Below are 19,781 nucleotides of genomic sequence, written 5' to 3'. Positions count from 1 at the left end.
TGTTTGCTTCCATCAACCAGTCAGCTTCAATCCATATCTGATCAGTGTCACCAATTCTGTATCAAGTTCACAATCTCCCCTTCTGTTCCCGAGATATGCTGTTGAACGATGGCCAGTACATCCTGATGTCATTAGAAGTATTTTATTCTATTACATATATTTGTTGGAGATTTTGTCATAATTGGCGTATACATTCCTGAGTTATGGTTTAGTAAGGTCACAGTGACCTTGACCTTTGACAGTCTATCAGTTTATTGTTTTTACCAAATTTGAAGAAATTCTGTCAAGGCGTTCCTGAGATATTGCGTTAATGAGAGTGGAACAAATGGATGGGACATATATGAGGTCACACTAATCTTGACCTTTGACCCCCAAAATCGAATCAGTTCATCCTTGGGATTAGGTGGACGTTTGCGGCCTCAAGGTATTCTTCAGATATCGTGTTCATGAAAATGAGATGGATGGACAACCAACCTGACACCCTAAAAAAAAGGCATAAGAAACATCTATGGCGGGGGTTCTAAATGTCCAAGGACTACTCATATTTAGTAATATTAATTCACATAGCTGAGCTCCACCCAAACCAGCTGAATGAGCTTCTTTTATATGAACAGTAACAAATTGACACTGAACACTAGGGGTGGGCGATATTATATATATATAAAATAATATCACGATATATCTGGGTATTTTTGCGATAACGATATTCTTAACATGACAAAATAGAGAAAAAAATAGATTTTAAAATTTTAATAACATAACATTTGAACAAAATAAGTGTTATAGATTATATGTCAGCGTAAACGTAACGTTATGGCTTCAAATATTCATTAAAACCACCAAAAATGACCTGTTAGTTCTTTAGCTTGTAAACAGCAGTAACTCAAAGTGAGATTGAGATCCTGTGAACAGCGCTGAGGAGGATCTGGAGGTGCAGCGATGCAGGAGAGCTGCTGCTCCGTCAGGACGACGACCATCAGCAGCAGAGCTTCCAACTACTTCCTCACCGCTGTCGACACATTCAGAGATGTCGGGGTCGGATTTGATCGAGTTTATGATCGAGGGTTTTGCTCATTAATAACGTAGTTTTGGGCTTTTGTTGCACTCTTGTAACGTAACGAGTGGAGAAGTTCACCGGAGCGTCTGCTGCTCCGTGTGTGTGAAAGGGGGCGGAGCTTCCCGGTGTGAAACACAGAGAGGACGGAGGAGGGACGGAGGAGGGACAGAGGAGGGACAGAGGAGGACAAACCGTGGACGAAACTCGCACTCTGCTGAAAACCTGCAGAATCCAGCGGCTCTCAGCCACGCTTGTTGTCCGATAAGCTGCAAACCTATTTCATACGGTTCTGCTGCGTAACGGTATGACGTCATTACGTCAACAGGTCGGAAAATTGTCTTTATGACGATATTAGATTTTTACATTGTCTGAAGAAATATACCCGTATTATCGTGAACGATATGATATGATAACGCCCCCCCTCAAAACTAACAATTTGTATCACAACAGCTTAAATTCAACAGCATGTGAATGCTTTTTTGTGTTTGCATTTCCTTACGTTTTGAATTGTATCTACAATTACACAGACGTTCCATAAATGTATACTACGCTTGGTTACCACAGCAACATGCAGATAGGTTGCTCATAACTGGACACATCAAATACAATCTGTTCACATGCAGATAACAATGCGGATAGTCAGTCCTAAGGAACTGACTGGAGGAAACAACTGATTTGCCTGCAGTCTGAACACAGCCTTAGTTTAGTAGTGAGGATATTTCACGCCATGTAGCCTCCTCAACTGAAGCTTATCATAAAGCTTCTCTGTACTTTTTTTGCTATCATTGCAGTCATTCTGACTCAACAACAGAAAACGAGCCTCCTGCTCAGAAACTGTGCCTCTGCAATCAGAGGTTGTGATGGAAAGAATGAGGCAACTTACATACAGTACATGCATAACAATGTGGACAATCCCTCTTTGTATCAATCTGAGTTGAACTCATTATCGCACCATTTTTCTTTCTTTTTTTTAAACTCATTATCATGCTTTGTTTGACACTAATTCACTCAGCTGATACGAGAAGCTCCAGAACTGCTGCTGTAGAGGAGCTGTTGGCTGCACCACATAAGAAGGAATTGCTCTTTCTTTTCATTTTGGAGTGGCAAAAAAGGAAGGAGGTACATGTGCGACGCTCATTAGGGGAAGCCATATGGTGGAGGAAAGAGGAGGAGAAGAAGGAAAAACTGCGAGAGGGAGAGATGGAGTGAAAAAGGTATGGGACTTCTGCATCACTGGAAAACATCCTCTGTTGTTGAGATTTGTTTACAGCGATTCGGAGGCATCCACTAAACTTCCGTCGTATTATTTTGTCATCTCAGTGTCTCATTTCTCCTGTTTTCTCAGAGGGGTAAATGTGTGTGGAAAGGCATTTTATTTAAAAAACAGCAGAAAAAAACCACCAATAATCCTAATATGATAATATGGTAATGTGCACGGAGCCGGAGAGAGATTTAACCCTAATGAGTAACTGGTACAAATTCCGTCACTTGATCACCACCAGTTCCTGAGTTCCACTTGTGTTTGAGAGCAGTGGACTCTGCGATGTCGATCCTTTTTACAATGGCTTCATGTGTTCAGATAAGGGACATAATAAACTATGTACACTGCCCCTCGAAATACACTGTAGTAGACAGGTTACTGAGACTATCTGTTATATGTATATGTTATGTTCAAATGAAATGAATCTATAAATGCCATGACAAATATATAAATCGGGCGATACATTTTGAAATAATCTGTCACAAATGTGAGCGGGTCAGTTAACATTAGGATGGACGATAGCTTTTTAATTTCGATATGAGACCGATACTTTTAGCAAGAATTTTACTGACACCGATACTTTCTTAAATGGGTATGTGATTTTTCATAATAATGATAGTTTTTAGAAAAAAAGTTCATTACACTTACATTAATGATTCACATATTGTACCTTAAGCAACCAACTGCGGAAGTTTCACTGTGATATCTTATAGTTTATTCATTTATTTGTTACTTTATTAACTATTAACTCTATTGTAGTGTCTGGCCTTAAAATTAAATTGTGATAAAGATGTTTTGGAGCTCAGGGTAGACCCCTGGGTTGTTTTTAAATGCTTGAAAAGGTTACTAGTGTTGCAGCTGAGTGGAACCCTTTTGTCACAGTTTGTGCATCTTGCTGTGTTTTTGTCTACCGATGAAAAGTAGCACCACCACGCTACGTTTCCTCTCTGCCATTCTCTCATGTCGAGTAAATTCAATATGCGGAAGAGAGGTGTGCAGTTGGCACCTGTGCAGCAGGCGCTCGATCACTCTATCCTCGTGTCTCATTGGTTCCCACGGTCATGTGACACGGGGCAACAACTTTTAGCACGAAAATGTGTCTAACTCAGGAACTGATGATGATCAAGCGACAAAATTTGTACCAGTTAGTACTTATTAACTTAACTTAGTGTTATATCGCTCTCCGGCTCCGTGCGTGCGCACGAGCAGTCGTCTCGGAGCCTGTTGACCTACCCTCGGACGAGAATGTAACATATGTCTTTGTGTGAAATGCTCAGCATTTCATGGATTAGTTTTAATGAGAGCCTGTGGTGCAAACATCACAACCACAAAAGCAAATGGTAAATGAGGTAAACAGGGCTGGAAAGTTAGTCCCCAGACGTTCTGACATACAGCGTCGAGCTGCAGTTCATATCTACTGCGCTCACAATGCTTTTCCATAAGAAGAGGATGAAATGAAAGCCCACATTACTGCCAGGCACTGAAACTGTACGGTTATAAGAGGCAGTGGGAGAGTAAAGCTGGCTGATTTGACTGAAGGCTCTCTATTTCTCAAGGCTATGCCTCCGGTTATCCTTCCTTCCCCCACCTCCTACCCCCCCCTCCCTCAGGCTCACAGCAGGGATATACTTTAAATCACTTTGTCCTCTACCCAGAATAACTTTCTGACAGGTTGTTTTGTGGACTGCACAAATCTATTTCTTCCCGCAACAGAGACAAAAATATTTCTTCTCTGTCCATTTGACTTTGTAAGTTCTGGACAGTGACGGCTTTAGTAGACGGGCATCAGGGTAGAAAAACACCAGAGGACAAATGGTGTTTTTACTTTCAAGAGAAATGCCTGCACAGCGATGAAGGTTTCCTGCATTATATCCTCTTCCCTAAAAAGAAATATACGCGGTCACTGAGATGATACCCGAGGCGAGTGTGTCTGTGCATGCAGTCAGATAAATAGCTGGCACCCCCACATTCCGGACACTCCAGTCGAGCTTTGCCTGTAGCTGTTATCTTCAAAGTGGCACAGCGATGCTTCAGGGCCAGAGTGTCCTGTGTCCGACCTGTGATGGCTGACTGCACAGACACACTGTACAAAGGCTGCTGCTTTGTGTGAAGCCCGGCCAGGTGACCGACAGAAGCACCGAGAACAACACTCAATCGTGCGACATCAGCTGTCAGAACAGATCCAACTGCACTGTCGCTACCAAGACCGCATTTTCACATGATTTGGAAAAATAAAAGATTAACAGTGTCTGATACAAATGAACCCTTCAATGTATGCTGCAGGTATTTCCTGATCTGGCGCTCCGTCCATCAGCTCCGTCGTGGTTTTAAACTGCTTGTGGTCTCTTCTGTTTTGTTAGCAAACCAATTCCTGTTCAATATCCGTGAGCAATAATTAGCTTAAGCTGGCGTCCTCTCTCTGCCAACAAAATAAATAGAGATTCACTCTTCTACGGGCTGTTTTTGGTCCACACCAAGTCTTAAGAAATCTGTCTGGCACTCCAGCTGCTAAATGCTCCAGCGCTTTCACCGGCTCTGGTAGTATTTGAAATTATATTGCCGAACTGCTGCTGCTCGGGACAAGTGGATGGGAGCAGTAAAGTGAATAAAACAGTAACGTTGTGGGCTGCAAAACCAAAACAACAAGCTGAAAGATGCTAAAATGATCCTTGACGCTCAGGGAACTCCGGCGGCTGGTGACGCTTCTCTGAGGACCCAATTAACATTACATGTTGTCAATTGAGTCAATGATCATATACAAATATTATAGTTTAGTTTAAACTCTAAATGAGTTATATTCACCATGGACTAAAGGCCTAACATTATATTAGACAAACATCCAAATCTCACATTGAAATACCGATCAGGCCTCTCTGTCTCCTGCTTCTCCTCATCATCTGAATCTAAATGGACCGTCGGTGTGAAGGTGAGTAGGAACTGTTGTCTGTCTTTGTGTGTCGGGTCTGTGATGGACTGGTGACCTGTCCTGGGACCCGGTACAGGATAAGGTGGGTATAGTTAATGAATGGATGGATAATATCTATTAGATCCGTTGCCACAGATGATTTGCTTTCAAAAGTACAACGAACAAAATTCTTGTTTGGACTGAGGCGCAGAGCTGTTGAATTTACCGCTTTCATGTTGCTTTTTCCTCCCTGATTGAATCAATGTTTCATGCTCTGTTATGTATTCTGACTGTGAGCACACTGCATCCAATTCTTCATATAGTGTAGCCTAAAGCGAAGTGTGTTGCAGCTCAGAGAGGGGGCAGCTGTCTCCTACTTGTTGTTGAGACTTGGAGTTGAACTGTGTGGTCACTGAGTGGATTGATGGGGGGAGCCATTGCCTACCCTCGGCACAAGTTGCATCAGCTAATCTTGTGAATAATGCAGAATCATGAATAAACATAGATCAATGCAGTGCAGTACTGTAAAGGAGACCTGCCTTTTTTCTTTCTTTTTTTTTTTTCATCCCTTTCCCTTCTTTCCTCTCCTCTCCACCCCGCCTCCATTCTTTCAGTCCACTCCTTCTATCCTTTTCTGCCTTTATCTTTTCCCACCACAAAAACACCATTTCTTCCTTCCATCCCTGCCAAAATCAATCCCTCCCACTCTTCCCTCATCCTCTGTCACTCTCTCGCCGTCCCTTTCCTTTCCTCTCCGGCCACAACAGTGACAGACATTGTAGTGCTGTAGTGTTGCTGTCTCTCAGTGCGGGCGAGTCGGGCCCGGCCTTCACTCTCAACTCAATAGCTGCCCGGGTTTCCTCAAAGGCAGCCATCCAGCCAGCACAAAGCCTGCCCACTGGGAATAGACCCACAAAAGAGAAAGGGGGCTGCTCGCCTCCTTTGCTCTGCTCCGTCTGAAGCGGCCTGCCTCCACCACCTCCTATAAATAATACAACGCTGCCTCAACAAAAAGAAATCCTGCCCTGCTCCCGCAAGCCTCTGCTTCCATCTCTCCTCTATTCCCTCCCTCACGCTGCCTTTCCCCCCGTCTCCCTTCTCCTCACCTCTTTTACCTCCGATTGTAACAGAAAACCAGCGCTTCAAGACCGGACTTCTACACATTCGCTTACACGTTACAATAAATAATGTATGTGAATTCTTAAAGTAGTGTTCATTATGCACACTATACTTTGCTGCCTTATACTATCAATGCACTACACTCCAAAAAGTCCACCAGGGCACGAATATGTTGCCATAACGTGAATTTATTCTGTTTATGTTTGTTACATGATTCGAGTATCACTGGCTGAATGTGAGAAAACATCAACATCAGCACCTCGTCTATAGAAAATACCATAAATAATTGGAATTAAAGTGATATTTCAAATGAACTCCCTTCCTTTGATTAGTATCACACATGTACGGAGCCCTGGAGTGAATATGATAACTTTGAGGATGCTATTGACTTTATAGTTGGTCAACTGACACTTGAAGCAGGTGCAGTGAACTCCACGCTGAGAGGAGAAAGCCTGTTGTGCTGTCTCTATATATAAGCTTATCTCGTGCGCACAAATGAATTAAAACGTGAGCACAATTTAGTATCCCCCACGCACTCAGTCTTGGATAAATGGTCACTGCCGTTTGGTTTCATTGCGTGCACCACAACATGGAGGAGAGAAAGCAAAGCAGAGAGAAGTCAAAGGAAAAGGCCGTAAGAGCGTCTCCGAGCAGGTTCTATTTATTTATTGAAAAAACAGATTCTGATCCCTCGTAAATGTTGCATGATTTAATCAAGCTTCTTTTGAAGATTTTAATTTGTTTTTAGCTTTTCTTATATTGTTTAATGAATCCTAAACAATCTGCTTTTCTGATGTTAGAAAAACAAAATGTGAGTAAATGTAACTAGAAAAAGACATGTATGCCAAATATGGGCATATTTCCTGCTCCATTTGCGCATGCCCATACACATACCGCCGGGGCCTGCCACATTCTGGTGGTGAAAGATCCACATGCTGAATTAAGGATCTGTAATTTGGGTAAATCGGCACTTCCTATTACTTGGAAGTAGTTTTACTTTAACGGAGGTTTATTAATACTTAGAAACATGTTTTGATATAGAAAGCCGACTACTTACAGCTCTGAAGTGTGTTTGAAGCAAGTTAAATGCCGATGCAATGTTAGCTTAGCTACACTGACAGGCTACTAAACTTCATATTACTCTTTAATACAATTCAGTGTTTGTCTGGTTAACTTCGGTTGTTTTAGCATGCCAATATTTAATCATTGTTCAACGCCCTGTGGCCTCGCCGTTACTGCGATCTCCGACCACTGTGGTTTCAAATTGCATCCACGTGATAAATTCATGATAAGTTTGGCTTTAAAAAAAAATAAAAATAATAATAATAATAATAATAATAATAATAATTGTGGTGGCTTTCTAAAGGGTTCATGTTACTGATATTAACTGCAGCCCTGCTGCGGGAGCGCTTGTTATTTCTCCCTGCGGAAGCAAAGAGAGAAGTCGGCTGCGCCTCCTGTCGTGGACAGTTAGCAGATGTCTGTATCGATCCCACAAGTAACAACGCTGATACCTTTTTTTCCTGTTCTCACAGAGGGACTAACACTTGTCCTAAACGGGATTTAAAACAAACGCACCCTTCACGCGGAAGCTGGCGTGCAGACGGTGAACACTGCTGTTTCCATTTAGCTACTTCGGGCCGAGTGTTTCCACCTCGCGTCAACATGGGTGACCACCTGAGGGATCTCACTTCCCCCGCTGTTTATGCAAATGAACACGTAGGCTACGTCCCGAAAATATACGAGTAAATGAGCACAAGAACAAGAACCTGAACACCAGAACCACAATGATTCGGGTCAGATGAATTCATTGTTCCGGCGCGTCTCCAGTGGACCGAAAGGGGCGGGGCTGTGGATCAGAGGGGGCGGGGCCTCTCAGCTGTGGCTCTGATGTTTTCAGAAATTTGTTATTAATGTCTAAACATTTGTAAGTCTAATTCACAGCCTGAAACATTCAGCTCTCTACATTAATTCGTTATTAATGAATTATTGATCTCCGCTGCATCTCTCCCACTGCTGTGGGTGACGTGTGTCGGAATAACACGATATTAACTAAAAGAAACAAAGATAAACCCAGAGGAGGCTTTGGTGAAACCAGCGTCGTGTGTTTTAATTCACTAATCAGCTGCTTCATAACGTCAGTTTGCAGTAAAATTCTCCTGCTGTCGGTCGGCTGCACTTTAAAAAAATAGAAGAAGAGCAGGCCGAGATCAGATCAGCTGAACGACTGAATGGAGGGAAAAAAAGAAAAACTGGTCAAACTGACAACCGACACACTTTTAACGAACTGGATGATTTGGCTGCAGGAGGTGAAAGAAATGTAGTAGATACACACAAATAATATGTTAAAACATTTACATTATTAATACTCATATTGTTACTTCAGCCACTTGTAAATCAGGCTGATAATAAGACAACTCAACTGTTTAACAATGTATTACCAGAATGCACAATAAATACAAATTGTGGGAAATAAATAAATAAACAAATACACAAACAGAGAGACAAAAGAAATGAATATCTTATCTTGAGAAATTATTTTTAAAGAGGAAATAAAGAAAATGGGCAATTAAGAGGAAGGCAGGATGAATAATTTTTGTTACTTTTCATCATTTTACTCAGATGGACATGAAGCGCTTTAAAGATAGATAAGTTTGTATAAATACGTGGGAATATACATTTTTTTTTCTATATTTTTGAATTATAATTAAAACTTTTTTTTTGGCTCAAGTATAAATACGTGTGCTTACTGTAAATATAGAAAGTTTCATTTGTGAGAGTTATAAATAGCTGTGTGCATGTGTTGGTGTAATTTGTCAGTGTGTTAATAGGAATGTGTGCAGAGGGATTAGGCTGCGATCTGTGCAGCTCTCAGCCCGTCAGGCCTCAGGACAAAGACACTGATTTCAATGGAAATGCAGCAGCTGAGAGGACACAACTCTCTCTGCAGGGTGACTTCCACACACACACACACACACACACACACACACACACACACACACACACACACACACACACACACACACACACACACACACACACACAGAGAGAGAGAGAGAGAGAGAAACTCTCCTGGTCTCCTCGTCCCACTTGACCATATTCAGCGGTACGGCAGCTACATCTACTTTCTATTGAAGATGAACATCGAGCGAATAAGTGCTGAAGCAAGTTGGAGATGACGAGTCAAAGAGCTGATGCGTCTCCTGTGTCTCTGCACCTGTCTGTGATTACAGATATAATGTGGTCCACGGTGCTGCGTTGTGTCCCTGTGCTGCTTCAGGTCCATCATTAGGCGCACCATTATCCCCAGTCCTGGCCTCTGCACCTCTTATTACATGCAAATAGTGCTGCTTTATCCGAGCAGTGAATGGGACCCCCGTCTCTAAAGAGTGGAACACCCTCCTCGCCCACTCAAAGCCATTCCTCCATCTATTACTGCATTCTCTGCTCCAGTGCAGACAGCACACATCTCATGGCTTCGGTGTTGAAAGAAAGACCGCGGTGGTTGGCGGGATGCAGATAAGTGTCGCACAATTGTCTGAGTGAACAGCTAAAGATCAAACATGCACCCTATCACCACGTTGCAAGAGAGATAATCATTTACCAACATCAAATCTCCTGTATGTTCCATTTTCACAGCGACGTCATGATTTCGTGATATTTATTCACTACTTCGACATCAGAAGCACTGACGTCCCACGTTAAAGACGTCAATCTGCTGTGGTTTCTTTCACTTCTCTTTTGGGGCCTAGTTTAACCCTTTGAACCCCGGGACATGTTCGGGGTCATTCCACAATCGTCACGTTTAAACTCATATCTTGGTCGTGATTGGGGCTAAGCACTCATGCTAGATCTTTTCTTTTCTTTTCAGAACAGTCCAGGCCATGCAAATATTTCATCATTTGATTTGATAATGCTTAGACATTTTTGATATTAGCCTTTATATCATGAAAAAAATACAAATTTTGCCTTTGTTATGTTTTGGAGATGGACGCAGAGCTACATGTGGAGTGCAATGACAATGCAACTTTAACTTCAACTAGAATTGCAAGCAATTGTGAAGGTGTCCAAACACCGCCATGCAACTCGGACCAGAAGACCTTTCGACCAATTGAATTCAAATCGAATATTCTTGTTCAGGAATGTACACTGTAGGAATATTGCACACACAATAAAAATGTGCAGGACTATACAAAGTGGCCTATATCAACAGTTGCATCATTATGTAAGGAAGGCGTGGATATAAAGCATTTGAAAATGAACCTTCTGGTTTCGGAGTTATTAAATAACACACGTTGGCCTTTATTATAGCGACTGACACGTGCCAAACCTTAAAAGAAAATAATTTTCAGGGATCCCTATCGTCCATATCAATTTCATCTTTGCATGGCCAACGGTTTAGGCTCCCCAACCGTTTCTTTGGACAGAATAATAATAATAATTATTATTATTATTTAAAAAAAAAATCTGCCCAAAAACAATAGGGTTCCACCACCGTTGGTGCTTGGACCCCTAAATATCGCTGCAACGCTTCGTCACACAGACAAAGCACGGACCTTTCTGGAAAGCTCAAGTCGTGTAGTTTCATAGATGCAGTTTCATCGCTGCGTCTCTGTGATTAATACTTTCTGTCAAAGTTTCTTCAGATACTCTTGTGAGCAGTGTTAAGCCGTTTTGGTGTTTCTGGTTTTGGTGGGCGGCAACGTATCACTTTATGTGATGTCCAGTGCTGAAATGTATTTCCACAATGTGTTGCCAGATGTGCAAGATGAAGCACCACGCGAGTGCAGGACTTCAGAAATACCTATGATGAGAAATTCAAACTGTATTTTACACACGCTTGTCTTATATAAGGGATGTTATTGCATGTTTACCATTGTTTTGGTTCATGTGCACTCTGATAAAAAAGTAATTGTTAAAAGTGGCAAAATAAAGTGAGTTGTGTAAATATATTTCGTGTGATTTACTTAAAATGTTTAATTAGATTCAACTGAAATGAAAGGAATTAAACCATTAAATTGGTCTCCACGAACAAATTAAAATTAGTTAAAAGTTATGAATAAATATTGAATTCAGTCGACTCAAATTATATCATGCAACCTCTTGATGTAATAAAATGAAGTTGGTTCAACAAAACATTTTTTCAGTGTCGGTATTATTAAGGGTCCGTGGGACTGAAGCCAAACCTTAATGCCACGTGACTTTGATTTCATTTTTCATTATCATTATTATCATTGTTTATTTTTCTTTGTTTTACTGTTTACTATATTTATCACCCAAATACTTCCTAGGCCTTTTTGCCCGCTCGTTGAGGTCATTTGTAGGGACGAGCTATTACATCGTGTGTGTGTGTGTGTGTGTGTGTGTGTGTGTGTGTGTGTGTGTGTGTGTGTGTGTGTGTGTGTGTGTGTGTGTGTGTGTGTGTGTGTGTGTGTGTGTGTGTGTGTGTGTGTGTGTCTGGTAAATCGGTTCCGAGTTTAACAACAGCTGCCTCTCCTATAAGTTATAAGTTCCTGTCTGCCATTGAAACTGACGAATCACACCCCTGAACAGCATTCCAGGTTGAGATGGCTGAGTTCTTGTGAGACACGGGAGGTGACTGACTGCGGCTTCCTGCGACTGCACACGTGCACATGTTGTTCAGGTCAGTAAAGCTCTGGACCCTGCTGCGGTTACCAGGGGTCTCAGATTTAAAAGCACCTGTTGATATTGTTTTGGTTACAGACAGCTGGAGCGCACTGGGACGACGCATCGGCACTTTTTTTTCTTCAAGTGAGGAAATAAAATGTCTACAGTTTTTTTTTTACATGTTTTGAAGAGCTGAAGCGAACGATTCAAGAGAGCCCCCCAAAAAACTTGTGATGGTCAAATGTGTTAAAATTACATTTGACAAGTATCAATTAATTCACGATATCAACCTGGAGAGTTGTTTTGATCTGAATTTGCGCTGTCAAAGTTACTGCATTTCACGGTAATATAAACGCAACACTTCCTGTATTATTTCAAACTAAAAGCATTCATAATTAGACATTTCTTTAAAGGCTTTTATTGTTACGTTTCCCTCATCTCCTCTTCTCTCCCTCGAGTTCTGTGACTGCAGTCTCATGCCCTTTTATGGGCATTGGCCGGGGCGTTAACTTATGCTAATTAGGAACAACTGGCACGCTCTTTCAACTTCGGAGGGCCGTAGGATTGTTGCTACATTCCAATTTAAGAGGCAACACTGAGCTTCTCGCTGGTTAAACTGACAACCGACACTTTTAACTAACTGGATGATTTGGCTGCAGGAGGTGAAGAAACTGTAGCAGAGACACACGGATAATATATTAAAACATTTACATTATTAATACTCGTATAGTTACTTCAGGCACTTGTGAATCAGGCTGATGAGAAAGACAACTCAACTGTTTAACAATGTATGACCAAAATGCACAATAAATAAAAATAGTGGGAAATAAATACATAAATAAACAAATACACAAACACCTCTTCAGATGTTGTTCCCAAGCCAAGATATTAATTTATCTGGTCTTGAGAACAAAATATGAAGAGGAAAAAAGAAAATGGGCAATTAGGAGGAAGGCAGGATGAATCATTTTTGGATGGACAGTAACCGCTTTATAGATAATACACATAGCAAGTTTGTATAAATACGTGTGCTTACTGTAAATATAGAAAGTTTCATTTGTGAGAGTTATAAATAGCTGTGTGCATGTGTTGGTGTAATTTGTCAGTGTGTTAATAGGAATGTGTGCAGAGGGATTAGGCTGCGATCTGTGCAGCTCTCAGCCCGTCAGGCCTCAGGACAAAGACACTGATTTCAATGGAAATGCAGCAGCTGAGAGGACACAACTCTCTCTGCAGGGTGACTTCCAACCTACACACACACACACACACACACACACACACACACACACACACACACACACACACACACACACACACACACACACACACACACACACACACACACACACACACACACACACACACACAGAGAGAGAGAGAAACTCTCCTGGTCTCCTCGTCCCACTTGACCATATTCAGCGGTACAGCAGCTACATCTACTTTCTATTGAAGATGAACATTGAGCGAATAAGTGCTGGAGCAAGTTGGAGATGACGAGTCAAAGAGCTGATGCGTCTCCTGTGTCTCTGCACCTGTCTGTGATTACAGATATAATGTGGTCCACGGTGCTGCGTTGTGTCTCTGTGCTGCTTCAGGTCCATCATTAGGCGCACCATTATCCCCAGTCCTGGCCTCTGCACCTCTTATTACATGCAAATAGTGCTGCTTTATCCGAGCAGTGAATGGGACCCCCGTCTCTAAAGAGTGGAACACCCTCCTCGCCCACTCAAAGCCATTCCTCCATCTATTACTGCATTCTCTGCTCCAGTGCAGACAGCACACATCTCATGGCTTCGGTGTTGAAAGAAAGACCGCGGTGGTTGGCGGGATGCAGATAAGTGTCGCACAATTGTCTGAGTGAACAGCTAAAGATCAAACATGCACCCTATCACCACGTTGCAAGAGAGATAATCATTTACCAACATCAAATCTCCTGTATGTTCCATTTTCTCGGCGACATCATTATTTCATGATATTTCCCCAGTTTAATATCAGTTTGACTTTTCAGATATATTTTTCAGCGCATTAGCTTGAACAGCGTGCTGTTCCCAAAGAAAGGCTGTGGGAAGAAATGGAAAACTGCCAACAGACAATGGACGACTTCGCTCGGATGCTAGACTTCAGTGTTAACATGCGAATCCGGTGTTTCACCGTGAAGCACCGGGCAAGGAAGGAAAAGAAAGGGAAAAAAAGGATGAAATAATTGGTCAAAATGATCAAGTAGTCTAAAGCAGCATTCTTGGGAATTACCATAATATATACAAATAATAATTCATAGCAGGTCAAAAAGTAAATCAGAGTTTTGGCCATAAAACTCTAATTTAATACCAAGTCCTGCTACATCGTACTGTCAACTGTCTAAATCCCTAAAACCAAGACTCACAGTGTAACTCACTGGTCATAAATCACCCGATAATGTCTTTCATATATTTTGCGCAATGCAATGCGTCTCCATGGAAACGACTTGTATTCTGATCTTTTCGTGTCGCTGAGTTTAGTGTTTGAAGGTATTTATTCACTACTTCGACATCAGAAGCACTGACGTCCCACGTTAAAGACGTCAATCTGCTGTGGTTTCTTTCACTTCTCTTTTGGGGCCTAGTTTAACCCTTTGAACCCCGGGACATGTTCGGGGTCATTCCACAATCGTCTTCAGCTCATATCTTGGTCGTGATTGGGGCTAAGCACTCATGCTAGATCTTTTCTTTTCTTTTTCAGAACAGTCTAGGCCATGCAAATATTTCATCAATAGATTTGATAACGCTGATATTTTTTTATATTAGCCTTTAATATAATTGTGCCTTATAAAATTGTTATGTTTTGGAGATGGACGCAGAGCTACATGCCAAGTGTAACGCCGATGCAACTTTAACGTTGATTATCGCTGCAACGTTTTGTCACACAGAGAACACACGGACTTTTCTGGAAAGCTCAAGTCGTGGCCCTTCATCACCGCATGTCTCTGGGACGAATACGTTCTGTGATATTCTACCGAGAAGAGCAGGTGGGAATTTGGACGCAATTTGCGTCCGTCAGCTTCGTCGGGTGAAGGTTTAAGTTTCTCGTCCACATTAGCATCAACTTCAGCAGCTTAGAAATGTGGGTCACTGTGACACAAGGCACACAAGGGGAGAGCTATTTATTATGGGAACTGATAAAACAAAAATATTGTAAACCCCTACAGACAAAACGTGTGATCACATGTATGACACATGTTTACCACACGTTGCCACATATGATAAAATGGGGAAAACGCGTGGAAATGTTTGTACATGGAAATCTACGTGGGCTCCACACATTACACCACGAACATGTTCCAGCACCACACGTGTCCCATGGGCAAAATACACCATTCACATGTGCACGACCACACGTCATGTGGTCACGGGAGTTTTGGCGCTGGTGAAATTGATGTTTTTCCTGTAACGGAAGATGCAGTCCAGCCGGTTGCTGTACCAACATGCGTGTTTAGGATGCTGCGTGCTGGTGTACCGTCCCAGCTGCCTCATTCAGATCATCAGAGCTTCACCTCGTGGTGCCTCTGCATGCGAGTGTGTGTGTGTGTGTGTGTGTGTGTGTGTGTGTGTGTGTGTGTGTGTGTGTGTGTGTGTGTGTGTGTGTGTGTGTGTGTGTGTGTGTGTGTCCGTGCTGCAGCAGCATACTGCTCGCGTGTGCCTCATGCATGATAATGAGCACGTACCTGTCAGGCAGTCATGTGCACGACGCTGCCTCAGGTCAGTGTTTGCTGCCAGAGGATGCCTTTCCATGACTGTTCCTCCGTGCGCACACCTGTATGCTGTCCCCGCTCTCTGTCTGCAGCTTGACATTTGGTACGGTGAAGATAGAAGACACTGCAGGGGGAAGAAGACGCGAGCGGATTAGGAGTCTGTAGGCTGACAGGAAGAGGAACATTTCCAAGTGAGTTGTTAAAGATAGAGACGCCTATTAAAAAGTGAATATCTGTATATTTATTTGCAGGGAGTCTGTTATGGTTTTTGTCAGGAAGAAGAAGTATCACCAAATATATTTTAGAGTTCCACATGTAGCATGGCTAATTTACTTTTTCTAATGTTTCTGCACAGTCTGTTCAGTGAATCCTGTGTTCTCACAATTTACATTACAGACAACCGTTTCACAGTTAAAGCAGGTGAGGTTTTCCCACCTGACTGGTGTCGGTGCATTTCAGTGATTCAGTGCAGATCGAGTAGTTCAGAATAATTATAATTTTAAATATCATTTTTGCTTTAAATGCCCATCTCCCCTGACGGCATTTGAACGCCGTAACTTTTACAGTCAGAATTATGTCCACTCTGACTCTTCTTTGACATTTTCCCCCAACCAAGTACATTACATATCAAACCATGACTCCAAAATGTAAATCCATTGTTGTTTTTCTTATAGTTTTTTGCAACAATAAGATAAAAAGCAGTGTATGAACTAAATTCCCTTTGGGGGTGAAATAAATTCACATATTCCATTCTGAGAAGAGCACATCTTCTCTAACTTGGAAAAGCAGTCGGTGGGTTTTTCCATGAGAGCAGGGGAACTGGAGGACAACTGCTCCAGTCTGAACGCTTTCTTTTGTCTCACTTCCACATCCATGGAGTCCAGAGAGATGGCACGTTTATTATTCTCAGCCGAGGCCTTTTGAGCTCACTTCTTGCACCGCCAGACACCCACACGCTCTCACTAAAATCAAATTAGAAATGTCACAATCCAATCCACACAGTAACAGCAACCTCAGGAGCTCTATTGTCTCAATAATTCTGCCATTGTTCCCGCTAATCGGTCTGTCTACTGTATGGATAGATCCACAATACACATGATAATAGAGAGCACACTGGACCGGAGGAAACATATTGTTCATCCCTTCAGGGAGAACATGAAACATTTACTTGACTTTACTGTGACATTTTTATTAGAAGTCAGCGGAAGTTTTATTTGGTTTGTTAGAGCTACAGAGCAGCTCAGTGTGCTTTTACTGGGCTGCTCCCACTTACTATTCAGCAGCTGTAGCCAAATACTCACAACTGGAGTAATTAGCCAGGTCTTTATCTCACACTCACGTCTCATTTGCATAATTTTGACACATCCATCCCCCACAAAAGAGCCAATCCACACGCACATGGAAGATACTTTGTGTTTATCCACGGCTGTCCTGGTTTTATAAACTATTTTAATTCACTGCCATCCTTGCCTCTGTGGCTCTGCTGCTCTCTCTGTGTCATTCGTGCGTGCTGAGAAGAGAGAGGGAGATAAAGGAAGTGAAGACAGAACGGGAGAGAGGGAGAGAGCATGACAAAAATCAAAATGAGCCATCTCTCCTCTCTCTGCCTCTCTCTTAGTGACCGCTGCTCTCTGATTCTTTTCAGACATGACAACCTGCTGGGTGCTGATAACAGGATTAATAATGCTGAAAAATCCTAATCGGGGAATTAAAACTGGAATTCTCCCATTAAAATAACCACCGTGTCCGAGGCGGCACGCTCAGGTCTGCCGAGGAGGCTTTTCACATCGCTAATGAGTAGCAGCTTATGGAATTGGTGATGTATGTATATGTTGCCTGTCAAACAATATAGACAGGGAGTCATCTCTGACATACTGTCATGAAATAACCCAGTTCTGTAGGATTAATTGAAAAATAGCTCCTGACTCTAACACACAAACAACAGATTGACTTCTAAAATGAAAATGTGTTGAAAGCTGTGTGTGTTTTGAGATTTAAAGAACGCCTCAGTGTATTTTTTTTCTCTGGGCAAACAACAAGTCAGGAAGATAGAAAATCAAACTGAGTATGTTGCAGCGGCCAGCAGAGGTCTGGCTGGGCTGACTGTCCCAGCGGCATCCACATAATAAGACAGGCTTTCTCTGCATGATCAAAAACAAGCCCAGGTTGCTGCTGGCCGCCTCCAGTACAGAGAGAGAGAGAGAGAGAGAGAGAGAGAGAGGGGGGGGGGGGTACTGTGTTATCCAGTTGAGCTAAGGGAGCCCAGCAGAGCTAAAGGGAAACACAAAGGAAAGAGGGGGAGAGTCAAAGCAGGGGAGGGAGAGAAGAGAAGAAGACAAACAGAGAGAGGCCGAGTTCGTGATTGTCAAGGTAAATATATCAGTTTCCATTTGTTAGCTAAAACGTTTTTCCTTTTAGAAAGTCGTGGGAAGGTGGACGGCTGCATTCTCGGCCTTGACACAGGGTGAAAGGTGGGCTGCATCCTCACAGGTGTGACTGTAGACTGTGTATATAAGTGGACTTAGCTTTCGGCTTTGAAAAATGTGACCTATGAAGAAGTGCCTTAAACTGCAATACCACCGAGGGCCACTAGAGGTTGGCTCCAGAAAGCGGCGGTTTCCATTGACTTCCATTCAACTTCAACTAGTGCCAAATCACAGCCAGGCTGAGAGGGCCTAATATGATATGCTGTTCTACTCTATATCAATATATGCTATACTGCAATGTTAAATTCCAAACTCAGTGGCAACCATAATCCTGTAAGCATTGTTTATATTTTAAATTTAAAAAAAAAAAAAAAAAAAAAAAAAATTTTTTTTTTTTTTTTTTTTTACATCCACTTTTAACAATAAAATTGTGACAGCAGCAGATCTTATTTCTGGGCAGCATTTACTCACAAACGTTATGATACAAATATGCTAATCCCAGTGTTATGGTGGTGTTGTGTTGATAACGTTTGTACAATAGAACATGAATCAATCTGCAGAGTAACATAATCGTATTTGCATACATTTTTCATAGGCTCCTCCCCTTGCACTTCCCAGCACGCCTTCTTCCTTTGCAACTTTTTAGAATCAAGCAATGCAATTAAATAGGTGTTAGTGATTGGAAGAAATTATATTGATAAAAAAATCAGCAACATTCAGTTCTGGAACATTTGAATAAAGACAAATGAATAAATAAAGCCTAAATAAAGCTGAGACTACTTCTGAAAACTGAACATCTAACAAAACGCAATGAATCATATCATTTTGGGCTTTGAAGTAAAGTATTATAGTCTACGTGTGAAATGTCAACATTTTTGGCCTCAGGCTCCCCAACTACAGAACACACAAGATGCATGTTCACCATCGCTAACCGTTACCACAAAGAACCAGAGCACGGCTGGACCACGAGCCGACACCAAGATATAAAAACCTGCCAGCATCCATACTAATACTATATACTGCTCTATTCTTTTTGAAACTAAGCTATACTCTGCTGCTCCAATTCGGTGCACTATTCTGTACTAATATACACTTTACTACGGTGTATATCGGTAGGTAGCAGAGATCATGATATCCACCGAAAATGTAAGTCAAATTGAATCCAAACATGAACATCACGTGCAAAGGTTGAGAGGAAGAAAGTGATTTCTTCTGAAAACATGTCGCTCGGGGTTTTGAAGAACCTTAATCGTCTCCACGAGCTGTGTCACCGTCACTTCTGCAGAGCGTGCTGATAAGTGAGTGAAATAAGTGGGCCAAACTACATTTAACTTCAGGTTATTTTTAGACCATTGCAATGCACCTGTCCTCATGTCTCCTCTTCTTTGTCCTGAATCATCTGTGCATGTTGAAGTTTATTAACCATGTGCTTATGTTGACCTGAGAGCAGGACACGTGTTCCGTTAACATGTTGCTGACGTGTTACGTACTGTCCTGCAGCTCCCAGAGCCGCGGAGGAAGGTTGCTGAAGTATTCGTGGTTCAGCGCTGCCTGGGCCGAGAGCCGGTTCTTTGGGAAGCACTGGAGGAACCTGGAGGCCAACTCCTCGGCATGGTCCACGTAGCCCAGCCTGAGACACACAGACACACATGGTTAGA

At 42.2% G+C, this 19,781-nt stretch overlaps 1 protein-coding gene across 4 annotated transcripts in view; it reads right to left on the bottom strand.

Annotated features, from left to right (window-relative positions):
• cdk14 (cyclin dependent kinase 14) overlaps positions 1-19,781 on the bottom strand; it is a 205,327-nt gene that overhangs the window by 33,756 nt on the left and 151,790 nt on the right. For all 4 annotated transcript variants that reach the window (XM_069702140.1, XM_069702141.1, XM_069702143.1 and 1 more), the window contains 2 exons: positions 19,614-19,753; positions 15,671-15,821 (listed from right to left, as the gene is read on the bottom strand). In XM_069702140.1, coding sequence (XP_069558241.1) covers positions 15,706-15,821; positions 19,614-19,753 — 256 coding nt within the window. In that variant the 3' untranslated portion in view covers positions 15,671-15,705. The remainder of the gene's footprint in view (positions 1-15,670; positions 15,822-19,613; positions 19,754-19,781) is intronic.

This window comes from Brachyistius frenatus, unplaced genomic scaffold (genome assembly GCF_029030835.1).
Source record: "Brachyistius frenatus isolate BFR_SWC_R1_liver_20210118 unplaced genomic scaffold, ASM2903083v1 Contig_40, whole genome shotgun sequence".
NCBI lineage: Eukaryota > Metazoa > Chordata > Actinopteri > Embiotocidae > Brachyistius > Brachyistius frenatus.
The sequence above is the reverse complement of the archived record's forward strand: the minus strand, read 5'-3'. Positions and strand labels throughout refer to the sequence as shown.